This window comes from Dryobates pubescens, chromosome 12 (genome assembly GCF_014839835.1).
Source record: "Dryobates pubescens isolate bDryPub1 chromosome 12, bDryPub1.pri, whole genome shotgun sequence".
Lineage (NCBI taxonomy): Eukaryota > Metazoa > Chordata > Aves > Piciformes > Picidae > Dryobates > Dryobates pubescens.
The window spans coordinates 10,870,384-10,884,013 of record NC_071623.1 but is presented as its reverse complement, the minus strand read 5'-3'; the positions used below and the strand labels follow the sequence as shown (position 1 = coordinate 10,884,013).

Sequence of the window (13,630 nt, the reverse complement as noted above, 5' to 3'; positions counted from 1 at the left end):
CTTTTTGTGGGTGTTGGTTGGTTTATTTGTGGGATTTTTTGTTGTTTTGTTTTCTTTTTGTGCTGTGGATTTCTTTTGTGTTGTGTTGATAGTAGGTTGAATTAGTTCAGCTTCATTGGCTGGAGTGAGAAGAAAGGTAGAGAAAGCTGTTCAGTTGTCTGTGAGTTGTAACACACTACAACTATCTCACTGCTTTTTCATGCTGCCTCACATGCAGTAAATCTTAGCATCCTTGGTGGAGAGCAGCCGTATTTCTCTACATGGCTCTGAAGCCAGTGCAAGTTTGTTCAGATCTGTTCTAGAAAGTAGATTGACATCCACACCTTAAGCAGTCCTTGCTTATATGTTAATTTCATTGAAGACTCTGTAACAAATGGGCAATTCACTGAATAATTTTCAATTTACACACATGTATGTGTAAATAACAAATTTGAGATCCTTTTCCAGTAAGATAGTTTCTAGGGACCTCAGTTGCCCACGTTGGTCATTAGTGTTTTGGGGTTCTTGTGTGGGATTTTTTGCTTTGTTTTGTTTGTTAGTTTGGTCTTTAGGGTTTGTGTTTGGGTTTTGTTTTGTTTTTTTTAATTCCCAAACAGTAATAAATGGTTGGGACTAATTGCTGAATTTCAAAGCTGAAGCTGGAATAGGTGATATTTTACTTTTGTGAGAGGTGGGATGATTTCACTGTCTTTCTTGGGCCACAGGGTTTATTAAAGGTGCTTCTAGGAAGTAGGCTAATCTTTTAAGTGCAGCTTGCATCTCTATGTTTGTCTTGATCCGGAAGTCAGGAAGGAGACGCGGTTCTTTTGAATGTTCCCCTGAGTGAAATTTGAGACACAAATGAGGTCATACATCAAACCAAGACTATTTATTACTTACAAACAAAACAAAGAAAGAAGGAAAAGGAAAGGGAGAGACAGAGAGAATGGAGAAAGAGTAGGAGAGATGGAGAGACAATTACTACCTTGGGTTCTTCTTCGGTGGGGGGGATGGGGACAGGGACATTCCTTGGCTGCTGCCTCCAGCCTGAGATGGCCCAGGTGACGTTCCCCCAGCTTGCGATGTTCCTAGTGGTGTTGCTAGTGATGTTCCCCCACTAAGCTGGCATAACTCAGGGGTTTTATACTGTTCCTGGTTTGTTCATTGTAGCTCCACCTGGCCCACGCCCCTGTCACACTACAATGCATATGTGACTTCCAGGTGCTTCCCAGTGGGCTTACAGGAATCAGCACTGAGGGACCTCCATGTCTCTTAGCTGTCCACCACACCCCCTGAACAATTGCTACCTCAGCAGTCAGAGCTGACCCATCTGGCAGGTTGTTCACCATGATCTTCTCTTTGTTTAAACACTTCTCATGTTCTTGATAGAACTGTCATATTCACAAGGTGATTTTCATGTTCAGGCAATGATTCCCACAACATTGTGGTAAAATAAAATCATTTTCACAGTTGGGAAAATAATAGGGTATTTGGAGAATCTGTTGTGTGCTGTGCCTGGTAAAGGAGAACACTCAAGTTCAAAACCGGCGTGACTTTCTGGTTTGATTATTTCCATAGCATAGGATGCCTTTAATTTAGGAATCTAGTAGTAAGATTCATGAAACATGAATGTCCTAATATTAGTTAGTAATAATCAACCCATTTTCTTCAATTCTGCATTAAAAAAACAACCCTAAAACTTTTTTTTCTAGTTGCTAAGCACTTTGTGTACTTTGCTGTTCACTTTAGTAATATTGCTTTGTAAAGTGAGTCTTGTAATGCTAGGCGGTTTTGTGCTTTGAGCATGAATGATGTGTTCTTCTAAAAGGCTTTTCTGAGTAGAGAAAATTCTTTTTCAAAAAGATTAACTTATTCCTAAAACCAACTTCAGCAAATGCAGTGACAAGACTGAAAAACTAATTTCTAGAGCTAATGGGTAGCTGACATGGCCAAACTGAGAGAAATGTCTCATGGGTTGACATTACCTCAAGACGGAATAGGATTCATAAGATGCACTTACAACTTCTTTCCTTTTAATGAAGACATTTAGAACAAAAGATTTGAATAGTCATCAGAACTCATGCTGTGCAGTCACTTAGCATGGCATGGATTTGAAAACAAAGTGGCATGTTTCAGTAGAATCATTACAAATAAGTGTTACAATTTTATTCTTTTTTTCTTCCGTTTGATGAATGGCACAATCTCATTTTTAGTTATGCTGCTACTTCTTGTGAAAGTAGAACTCTGTATTAATCTAGATGAATTAAATAAAATTTTAGAATTTTGTGTCTCTTTCTACCACAGTTTTTGTCACACTTCACAGTTCTCCCTCTATTCACTACCCAAAAAACAGGGAAATTTCCTGTTCAGGCAGAGTATCCTGACTGTTTTCACTCTTCTGTTTGGCTCAGAACAGGAGTAAAGTTCTGAGTAGCACTAATACCAGTGTTACTCAGTCTTATGCATAACTACCACTAGCAAATACAAACAGGAAGGTGTTGTTGATGTTGGTAAATGATATTTAAGCAGATAACAATTAAGAATTACTGTCATAAGTTGGGATTGTGTAACTGTTTATTGGATTTGCTACTTCATATTTACTGCAGACGAGTTTAAATGTCTCTGAGGTCGAAGTCACTTTTGTTTGGTGGAGAAGTTATCCATGTTCATTTTTATTTCAGTTTTCTTAATATATGTTTTTCTTTCTGTTCTGAAGATTCCATAGTTAAGAAGTTTATATTGTTGTACTATTTTGTTTGCCTAAATTTTGTGGTATCTTCATACTACCATTCCTGCAATCTTTAGTCGGAATAGAGCAATCCAGTCTTGCTAGCGCTTTCTGAATCCTTCTCCTGATTCTTGGCTAAAAGCCTGTCAGTCCAGTGCAAATGTTTGAAGGAGCTGTCCTGTGAGTGCTTCAGTGAAAAAATGTCATCTTTACTTGCAAATCTGAAAGCCAAAATATGTCTTCAACACTTCAGTCAAAAAGAGAAGGACAAGAGGGGGGAAAAGTTTACAAATACTGGCTTGGTTTCATGTGAATGCCATTCAATAAATCCACTTATCACCTGTGGGTGTCAGCATGCATTCGATTAGAAGTTATGACAGTGAGATTTAAGAATTACATTTGTGTAGTATTTGATGAAAATTTGATGCTTTTTGCCTGGCTGTACTTAAATTCATCTGTGTTTCCTCATACATTTAAATAATCTTTTAAGATGAAAGAACTTACATAAAACTTTTAGAAGTGTGGTGCCTGTGAGGAGTTGTTTATATAAACTGATTTGATTTTCACTGTGTTTTGTTTTCTTGGGTTTTCTTCCCTCTTATCCTTGAAGGCCTAACTGTTGTTATGAGACTCTTAATAATCTTTTAATTTGAGGCCTGAGAAACTGTCATCTTTTCTGGAATTATTTTGGTTGCTGTGTACATTGTAATTGCACATAGTTTATAATCTTCCAGATAGCGTGTATTGATCTAACTTATTTTTCAGTTTGATCTCATTACTGGTAACTCAAGTATCTTCATTTTTAGGTGATTTGGTGCTTCAAAAATAACAGAAATTAATTTCCTGCTGTATGTACTTGAGCACACCTGTGGGGAGTATCAAGACTTCAGTAATTCCACTCTTTAATTCTGTCTTTCAGAAAAGAGACATCAGTTGATTGATGGAAGAGCTGACTGTTTTCTTAGCTTCCAAGATACACAAATGGCTTGAGGAAATAAGATCAAATTTTAGATGCTGTTTTCCTGTACATACAATTTGGGCATGCGAAAGGTGTGAAAAACTGATTAGTGTACTTGTTTAGGACTTGAGTCATGCTTTGCATAATCTCCCAGATGCACTAGTGGTTTCCAAGGTCATCTCTCTGTCTGTTAACACAGCAGAACCAATTCTCCAACAGTATCCTTTGTTTTTGCTGTTACTGTATATGTAGAACAGTAATTTATTCCATCCTTGCGAAATGCATTTCAACCCATTTTTACAAGTTACAAGATCTTGCTCTCTTTGTGACTTGGAGTTGTTTTTTGATGTGGTCAGCTCAGAGGACTTCCAGTGCTTTTAAGACTGGTGATGCATCTCAGCCTGTCCTTCACATTGTGCATGCTGTGAAAGAAAGAAGCTTGAAGGATTGGGTTCCTGGTTTCTTGTGACTCAGCAGGGGTTCTTGTTGTTTAAGCATCTTAGCTATGTAGTATGTACTGTAAACTCTTGAGTCTCTGAACAACTAGCTTTTCCACCTGCCTGCTGTGGTGGAGGTATGGGAAACAAGTATTGTACTCCAGCAGGTTTCTGCCTGTTTACAGTGAAAAATATGCAGTCATTTGTAGGCAGATCAAGAAGAAAAGGCAGCACAAAATCCTGGACAATAGGTGGAACAACATGCTGGGCTCCTTGATATGACAATAGTGAATTTTGTGGTGTTGACTGAAAAATAACAGATTTCCACAATAGTGTAGCCATGGAATCAAGGAGTTCTGAATCATTGTGTGTTCATGCTTCTCAAGACAATTATTTGGGGATTTATATAGACTTTTCAAGCCTATCTGTATAACTGTAAAGGCTAAAATCTTCAACTCTTCAAAATGAGAATTGGAAGTTTCTGTTACCCATTTGTGTTTAGAAGAGAATTCTGGCAATTATTGACCAGCTATGAATGTTGTCACAATTATGTTGAGTGCTACACCTCTACTCACTACACATATTCAGGAAGCTTTAGAATAACAGCAAAGAAATTTATTATTTTATTAGTTTAGAACATGATAAGTGATGCTAGTAGATCTTCAGTCTGCTAACCCATGTTACATTTAGAATGAGAGGAAATGGGTTTAAGTTGTGCCAGGGGAGGTTTAGGTTGGACATTAGGAAAAACTAATTTGCTGAGAGAGTAGTGAGGCATTGGAAGGTGGTGGAGTCACCATCTGTGGAGGTGTTCAAGAAGCATGTAGATGTGGCAATTCAGGACATGGTTTTAGTAGTCATGGTAGTTGGGTTACAGTTGGGCTAAATGATCTTAAAGGTCTTTTCCATCCTTAGCGATTCTGTGATTCTGTTATTTGAGTTTGCATTTGAAGAAAGAAGTGATGCAAAGGCTTTTGCTCATGCAGATGAAATTCTTAGAATTATCTTCTGTTGCATATTTTCAGATACTGTCATTGTTATTCCCCAGGGGTTTTAACTGCAATTCATTCTGGTAGGGCACTGCTCCATTACTGCTCTTCTTCAACATCCTGGGAAAAAGAGAGTTGTCTAGAAACACAGAGCCCGAGAGGTTTTCTTTAAAAATTCTTGTGGTACTCTGCCTTTCAGAGTACGATGTTTGTTTGTTATTTACAAAAACTTAAGTTTGATAAAATGTCCCCTACCATGAGTGCAGATAGCAACTGGCTCTTCTGGTAGTGAAAACTTGTTTCCTTTTGAAATAAAATGGGTCTGCAGCGTGATTGCAGGGGCCAGAACTGCACTGTGATTATACAATGCAACTTTATTGTAGCATTTCTTAAATCACAGCAGGATTGTTCTCTCATTTCTCTGTTCTTTAAACTTGTCCCTTTTATCTTGAGAGAGTGTGTTGTGACACATGTAATACTTGATACTAGAATGTATCAGCTATAACAGAGAGCAACCCTTCCTGTAAGCATATGTATTCTTTAATGAATACTAATGTAAGTTAAGATCTGTCCACACACAAAGTAGCCAGATAGTGGAATGGACTTCTGGTTTTGTTCTGGCGGTGGTTGTTCTTTTGCCCCTTCTCAGAGAAAGGAAGTACTTTTTAGAAAGAGGGGAAAAAGAAAGGTGTAGTTATTAAATAATAACGATAATTATGATCATAATGGTGGTGATGGTGATTATAATGATGATAATAATAATAAACACCAAATAATTTTTACCCTATATATGACATTTTATATTTCTTTGAAGGTATATGTTCTATTTTATTGCCTGTGAAAATGAGGAGACTCTCAGGAAGCTGTGTATGTTTTTGCTGATGTTCTATGATTCTATGTGTTGTACAGTTCTAGCCAGCTATTAGGCATTGAGCTAACAAGTGAAAAGCTGACTGGAGTACTTGCACTATCTGCCACCCACAGTTGCACAGTTGAAGATGAGCAAGATTTATACCTGAGAGTTTGAGTAGCTAATACATTACTTGAACACCAGCTCCACTGGTGTCTGACTTCGTTTTGTAGACAAACCTACATTCGCTGCTGTTAAGAATTCAGCTGAGTAGTTATGTTGGGAAAGTTTTTTATGCTTAACAATAATAGATGTGTTCCAGGGGCTCTGTGTGTGTAATACCAGTTGCTTTATTGTCTCACACGGGGTGTGACATGACGTGGCCTGGCCTGACATCCTGGTTTAACAAAGGTAGTTTTTGTGGAGGTGGGAGCGCCCGCGTTCCTTTTTTTAAAACCTCTGCAACAGCGCCACTGAAAGGCCAATGTGCGCACTGCGCGCTGCACAGCTGGAGGCACCGCCCCTGCCCTGCAGGAGGGTGATGAAGAAACGACAGCTGCCAGGCATCCACAGGTTTTGCAGCAGGCACAATGGCTCTGCTTCGGGCGCAAGGACTCTGCTCCACACAACCCGCTCCGCTGCACCACTCCCTCCGCTCAGCACCGCTCTGTCAGCGTCTCACCACCTGGCCTCCCCTCCTGCCACGGCTCCAGACGGCTCCCTCCAGCTGTGCCTCCAGCTGTGCCGCTCCACACTGCTTCATTCCCGCTGCTGCCACGGAGGGCCTCCCTTTTTCCAAGTGTGCTCCTGCTGCCAACAACCTGGAACTCCTCCTGGGAGAATTCTCGCTGAACCCACAAAATAATGGTGTCTCTTCCTTTTGCTCCTTGATTGTCTCTCACCCTCTTTCTTGTTCTACTTTTTCCTCTCCTTTTCATTCTCATTTTCCCTGTGCTCTGGTCCAATCTAATAAACCCAATTCAACAGCCATTTGGTGTCAGCTTGCCTTTATTTACTCCAAGGGAATTATCTGAATCCTAGCACAACTTCCCCATTGCTGACCAGGGTTGGTACAAGATAACTGTGTCGTGACATTGTGTCAAGCACCACCTTCACACAAAAGTCTGTGACTCTTTACTTAGATTTCAGCTACCTTTTGATTACTGCTGAGAGCATAAACCACAGACAAAGAAAACATTTGTTGGCTCAGATTGTATTTGTCTTCTAGTACTCCTTGGGTATTGAAGTTCAGATAGAATCTTTTCCCTGTTGAACACAAGAATTCTGAAATGGAAGGATTATTGTCACTAATATTCCTATGAATAGAATAGTGGCTTTACAGAAATCTTTGGTAGCTGCTTATAATACTAAAAAGGACTCATTAAATTCTGCTTAATTCTTTGTGTTTCACAAAAATTGCTTCCAACTTCTTGGATTTGTAGTAAAGAGGAAAGAATCCAGGCTCTATTACTAGAGGAGTATTTTTGGATAATTGTGCTCCTTAGTTTCCAGTCTGTAATTTCTAGCGTGTTGTAGATAACAAAGATATGCATGCTTTGTGATAACCTCTGACCTTTCTATAAACTCTGCAGGATTTTACTGGAAATGAATGCGTAACACTTTGATTTTGTGCAAATCAAATTAATTCAAGTTGTGCCTACATGTTAGCACAGTGGGCCTGTGTAAAGACCTGAACTAGTACATTCCAATGAAATGACATGTGGACATACCTGTGATAGGTGTTTTAATGTGAGTTTGAGATGTGATGATTCTCACTGTTGCATTTCAAGATCTAGAAATTGAGTCATTCTTTTACATATGCAGCTGGGCATGGAGGAAAAATCGTTGCGATGGCTTCAAAAATAATGTATTGTGCTTGCTTTCTTACAGAAAATGCCTGAAGCCTCAGAAGACCGTAATCATTGGAAGGGCTGTTGACTTCCATTCTTTGGTAATCTTGAACATCATCGATCTGGCATGGCGCAGGGCAGTCAACAACTTGACGTGCAGGTACTCCATGATCTCCGACAACGTTTCCCTGAGATACCTGAAGGGGTGGTGTCTCAGTGCATGCTTCAGGTATGGTAAAAGAGCTTGTAAGAATCTATGTGTTTTATTCTTGTAGTATGAGAATTGTTCTCTGTAGTATGCATGGAGTGTATATTTTAATCTGATTTTGTTTTGAAAAGGTGGAATACTCCACTACTAGCATTTTTGTCCCATCTTTTAGTTACATAAGAGTTTATAATTCTTGACTTATTTGGTGGGGGAGGGGGGTGTCCCACTGACTATTCTTCATTGTCTATCTGGCCTCTGCCTGTATGGACTACTTTTTATTTGGTTTAAGGTACATGACCTGGTTTCCGTTAATCTTTTTCATTATATGCTCTAGAGTTAAACAAGTGTGAATTTTGGACCTACCGAAAAATTGAGGTTTAAAGCAGACCATCCTAAAGCAGGACACTTTGACATGACAAGCATATTCCAAACCCTGAAAAAATAATTCAAGGCCTATCCTGCCTGTGCTCTCTCTGCCTCTACCCTGATGAAGTGACCTAAGGAAGCTGAAGACTCTCATCATGAAGTCTCATTATGTTTAGATGGCAAGTGGCTAACAGTAGTGGTGAACTTTTCTAAGCATGCTGTCTTGGTACAGTCATGTTGGTTATTATTGCAGGGCCTAGCTCCCATGTGGTCTGATTTTAATTTTCCTGTGGTACATCTGGATAGGCCAGCTGTATCCTGGGCTGCATCAAAAGAAGTGTGGCCAGCAGGACGAGTGAGATGATTCTGCCACTCTGTTCCACTCTGGTGAGACCTCACTTGAAGTATTGTGGCAGCACAAAAATGACATGAACCTATTGGATTGTGCCCAGAGGAGCACCACAACAATTATCAGAGGGCTGGAGCACCTCTTCTATAAAGAAAGGCTGAAAGAGTTGGGATTGTTCAGCCTGGAGAAGAGAAGGCTTTGTGAAAACTATTGTGGCTTTTCAGTACTTAAAGGGGGCCTATAAGAAAGATGTGGGCAGACCTGTTAGCAGGGCCTGTAGCAGCAGGACAAGGAGTAATGGTTTTAAACTAAAAGATATAGACTAGATATAAGGAAGAAATTTTTTACAGTGAGGGTGGCAAAAAATTGGAACAGAGTGCCCAGAGAGGTGGTGGATGCCCCATCCCTGGAAACATTCCAGGTCAGGTTGGATTGAGGCTCTGCATAACCTGATGTAGATGAAGATGTCCCTGCTCAGTGCAGAGGCAGTTGTACTAGATGATCTTTAAAGATCCCTTCCAACAGAAACCATTCTATGATTCCTATTGACCCCTGGGATCTAGAAGGCAAGCTTGACATGAAGGGAAGTAGTGAAGAAGAAATACTTAGAGTGAGAGCCATATGTAATTGAGTGCTGGATTCTTCAGTCTTCTGTAATGCTCAGTAGTAAATCTTCACCTAAGAAGATGCTGAATCATAGAATTGTTTTGGTTGGAAAAGATCCCTAAGATCATCAAGTTCAACTGTCGACCTAACACCACCATGGCCTTTAGAACACGTCCCCAAGTGCCATGTCTACTCATTTTCTAACACCTCCAGGGACAGTGTGTATGTGTTTGATAATGAATTCATACAAACTTTTGGGGAAGTCATCTTCACTTTATTATTCAGTGGTATGCAAATAGATATGTTAATAATATGACTAACTATCAGCCCTTTAGAAAAGAAATGTAACTGTGACTTTTCAACCAGTGGATAGGCTGTTGAAAATGATGTTGCAAAGTCACTTTATATAGTGGTAGTATTAAAATAGAAGTGAAACCATTATTGATTTATATTCCTTTGAATGGTAATCTTAGTACACTAAGGAAGGCAGAGGTGTGTGTATGTATAAATATGTGCATGCTTGTGCGGTTAGGAGGTACTGCATGCCACAGAAGGTACCACTCTTAGATCACAGGTGATAAAGTTAGGACGCTGAGGGCCAGATGAAGTTGAACTTCAAGTGATTTTCTTTATTTTTTTTTTTTTACTACTGTTTAAATTAAAAACTGAATCATAGCTGATACAGGCTATTGTAAGAGAAACTGGGGGGAGGAAAAGTTCCACAATCTGAAATACTTCCTAGTGATTGTACTCTTGGAAAAAGCTGTCATTCATGTCTTCTTTTTTTTTTTAGCGAGAGTAGGTTAAGCTAAAATGAGTGGAGAAAAAAAAAAAAAGGAAATTATATTCCCCATTATAGTTTTAGTTTGATTTATACATGAATAATCCTTTTTTTAGCCTGGAGCCTGAAATTCTTGAAGGCGGTTGAAATTATGTCGGAATTGTAAAGTGCTTTCTGGAGTTGCCACTACTTTTTCAAGCAGTACTTACTCTGACTTCATTTTTAAGGCCCTAAATTCTGTTCTACCAAGAGAAGCTGGTGTAAATGGTTGCCTTTTTAAACTTCCAAGTAAAGAAAAATGCTTGAGTGAACAGTAAAATAAAGGTGAAAACAGTAAACAGGTAAACATTAAACTGTCATTGCCTTTTTGTTTTGACTTTCCAGAGCTTACAGTTCCGATCTGGTTTAATTTGGGTTATGTTATTAGAAGTTAATTGTACACACCTCTTCCTCCAGAAGATGCCAAGAATTCTAACCATGGCTTTCTCCAAAACTGGACTTTATTTAGGGTGTCATACTGGAGTTAGTGCTACTGTGAATTTTGCTAGATGCACTGTTGAGCTACAGACTGTTTTGTATCTTAGAATTTTGTAGATGTTACCTTGACTTCAGAATTCTAGTCTGTGAAATGTCGCTTTCATGCTAGGCTTGATTGCAACTTCAGTTGAATGCAGTGTTCTTTGCTGTTTGACAATAATAAGTGTCCATTCTTACTCCTAGAACAACAACAACCTAGATGCCTGTTGTCGAGCCCTTGCACAGGAGAGCAACAAATACTTGTATATGGAGTACCATAGCCCTGATGACACCAGAATGAATAGGAATAGCCTTTTGCACATTAATCTGGGTATTCATCCTCATACCAGCTATCATGCAGGGGATGGAGCTCAACTTAATGGTGGTCGTACACTGGTACACAGTTCAAGTGATGGACATATTGATCCACAACGCACAGCAGGTAAACAGCTGATATGCTTAGTTCAAGAACCACATTCTGCTCCCGCTGTTGTGGCAGCTTCTCCTAGTTACAATCCATTTTTCATGAATGACCAGAATAGAAATGCAGCTACTCCTCCTCCACAGCCACCTCCTCAGCCATCTTCCATACAACCAGGAATGAACACATCTGCTATGCAAGGCCCTCCTCCCACGTATATGCACATACCTCGGTACAGTACAAATCCCATTACTGTTACAGTATCACAAAACCTCCCCTCTGGACAGAGTGTACCCAGAGCTCTACAAATTCTTCCACAGATTCCAAGCAATCTTTATGGGACTCCTGGCTCTATTTATATAAGACAAACATCTCAAAGTTCTTCAGGACGACAGACTCCTCAAAATACGCAGTGGCATTCATCACCACAGGGCCCAGTTCCACATTATACTCCCCGTCCTCTACCTGTGTATCCACATCAGCAGAACTACCAACCTTCTCAGTATTCTCCTAAACAAGCTCAGATCCCTCAGTCAGCTTTTCGATCACCACCGGCATCCCAGTGTCCCTCTCCCTTTGGTTCTCCTCAACACCAAGTTCAGCCACCTCAGTTGAGTCATCAGAGTTCACATGTTTTCATGCCTCCTAGTCCTTCAACTGTCCCACCCCATCCATATCAGCAAGCATCCCAGACTTTTCAAAAACAAGGCGGTCACTCTGTATCGTATCTTCCTCCTTTTGCTGGACCTAGTTTATCCAAAGGTTCCATGAATAAAATAGAAATTACAGTTGAGCCCCCACAAAGACCTGGGACTGCAATGAACAGAAGTCCTTCGCCAATAAGTAATCAACCATCTCAACGAAACCAGCACCCACTGTATACAGCCACTACTCCTCCTTCAAGCTCTCCATCAAGAGGTATGTCAGGTCAACCCAAACCTCCATTTAGCGTTAATCCAGTATATATTACCTACACTCAACCAACCGGACCTACAGGTGCACCAACACAGTCTCCTCGGGTAATGGTATCTCAGCCAAACCCAACCATTTTTAAAATCACAGTAGGGCGAGCACCGACTGAGAATCTTTTAAATTTAGTGGACCAAGAAGAGCGTTCTGCAGCACCAGAACCTATTCAGCCTATTTCTGTAATGCCAGGATCTGGAGGAGAGAAAGGAAGCCATAAGTATCAGAGAAGTTCTAGTTCTGGATCAGACGACTATGCTTACACTCAAGGTAAATGTTTCGTGCTGCGAATCATATTAGCGTGAAATGCATTTTCAGCTTGATTTTATTTATTAAGTGGGAATTTTTAAACCTGTCCAGAGAAGCATAGAAATTGCACCAAAAATCATCTAATGACAGAGTTTGTTTTGATGTTGGGTTTGGTGTGGTTTTTTTAATTAGCTACATTTCACTCTAATATACAAATAATTTCTTCTTAGGTTCTTAAAGTTGTTACGATTTTGATGTTAGGGGAATTTCTTCAAAGAAAAGGGCGAGTGGTTTTATTCATACACTGTGTGTCCAGTTTGTAAATTCTGCACTGAAGAACTGTCTCAGAAATTTGCATGTGGATTTGATTCTTTTTTCTTATTACTATTGTTTGTTCTGTACTTGAGTACTTTATAAAACCTGACTTCTGCAGGGAATTTGAATCTAGTTAGTTTGGTTTAAATTGAAGAATATTAAGTGAAAGAGAGGAGTGAGGTAGGATTGTAGACAAAATTACTTTCAGTGTCGATAGAAGTCATATTTTGGTTTGAAATGTATTAAAATAATTATTTTGAAGAACTGAGAGGTTCACTTTCTCCTCTGAGAGTTTTCAAAGAGGAGAAAGGGATAGGCAGACAAATTGTAGGATGTGTGTTCTGCTGCGAAAGGACAGAACATCTTTAGTCTTAATGCTGTGTTTAAATGAAGAATGAAGTCATTCATGTTTAAAAAAAAGAACCCACAACATAAAAATGGTGAAGTCTAACCTTTTGCTGAAAACTGCCTTTTATCACAGCAGCCTGCTCTATAGATTTGAAGCATTTAAAACTGAGCAAATGACTTAGTCTGCAAGCTTTCAGTTATTTGATAGAATGATAATCAGCAGCAATTATTTTGAGATTGTGCTTTGTTTCTGAGTTTGTTGGGGAAAGAGTATGTTTCTCCACAGCTCCTTCTAGACTTCCTTTCACTTCAGAGAGCTGAAATAATGGTTATGATGCTGCCCTGTATGTAGTTCCTGATTTCTTATTTAGCTTTTTGTCTTTTGAGCTATTCATCAACAAAGAGCTGTGCTGTACCTGGTAGACCCAATTAGAAATGTTATTTAGAACAAACATGGGTAGGTCTGTAACTCCTAGGCGATGTGCTTTCTTTGGTAGTGTTCCTGCTACAGCTTAATTAAAGCTTGTCAGTTAAACAGTGAAACTATAAGTGGCTTCACATAACTGAGGAAAAACACATTCTTAAAGGTAGAAATATTGTTGTAACCAGGTGAGGTCTGGTCTCTTCTCCCAGGCAACCTTTGACAGAATGAGAGGACACAGTCTCAAGCTGTGCCACAGGAGGTTTAGGCTGGATGTTAGAAAACAGTTCTTC

The 13,630-nt window shown here is 39.5% G+C and overlaps 1 protein-coding gene across 2 annotated transcripts in view; it reads left to right on the top strand.

Annotated features, from left to right (window-relative positions):
• TAB3 (TGF-beta activated kinase 1 (MAP3K7) binding protein 3) overlaps positions 1-13,630 on the top strand; it is a 45,585-nt gene that overhangs the window by 20,306 nt on the left and 11,649 nt on the right. For both annotated transcript variants that reach the window (XM_054165768.1, XM_054165769.1), the window contains exons 2-3: positions 7,832-8,020; positions 10,822-12,274. In XM_054165768.1, coding sequence (XP_054021743.1) covers positions 7,919-8,020; positions 10,822-12,274 — 1,555 coding nt within the window. In that variant the 5' untranslated portion in view covers positions 7,832-7,918. The remainder of the gene's footprint in view (positions 1-7,831; positions 8,021-10,821; positions 12,275-13,630) is intronic.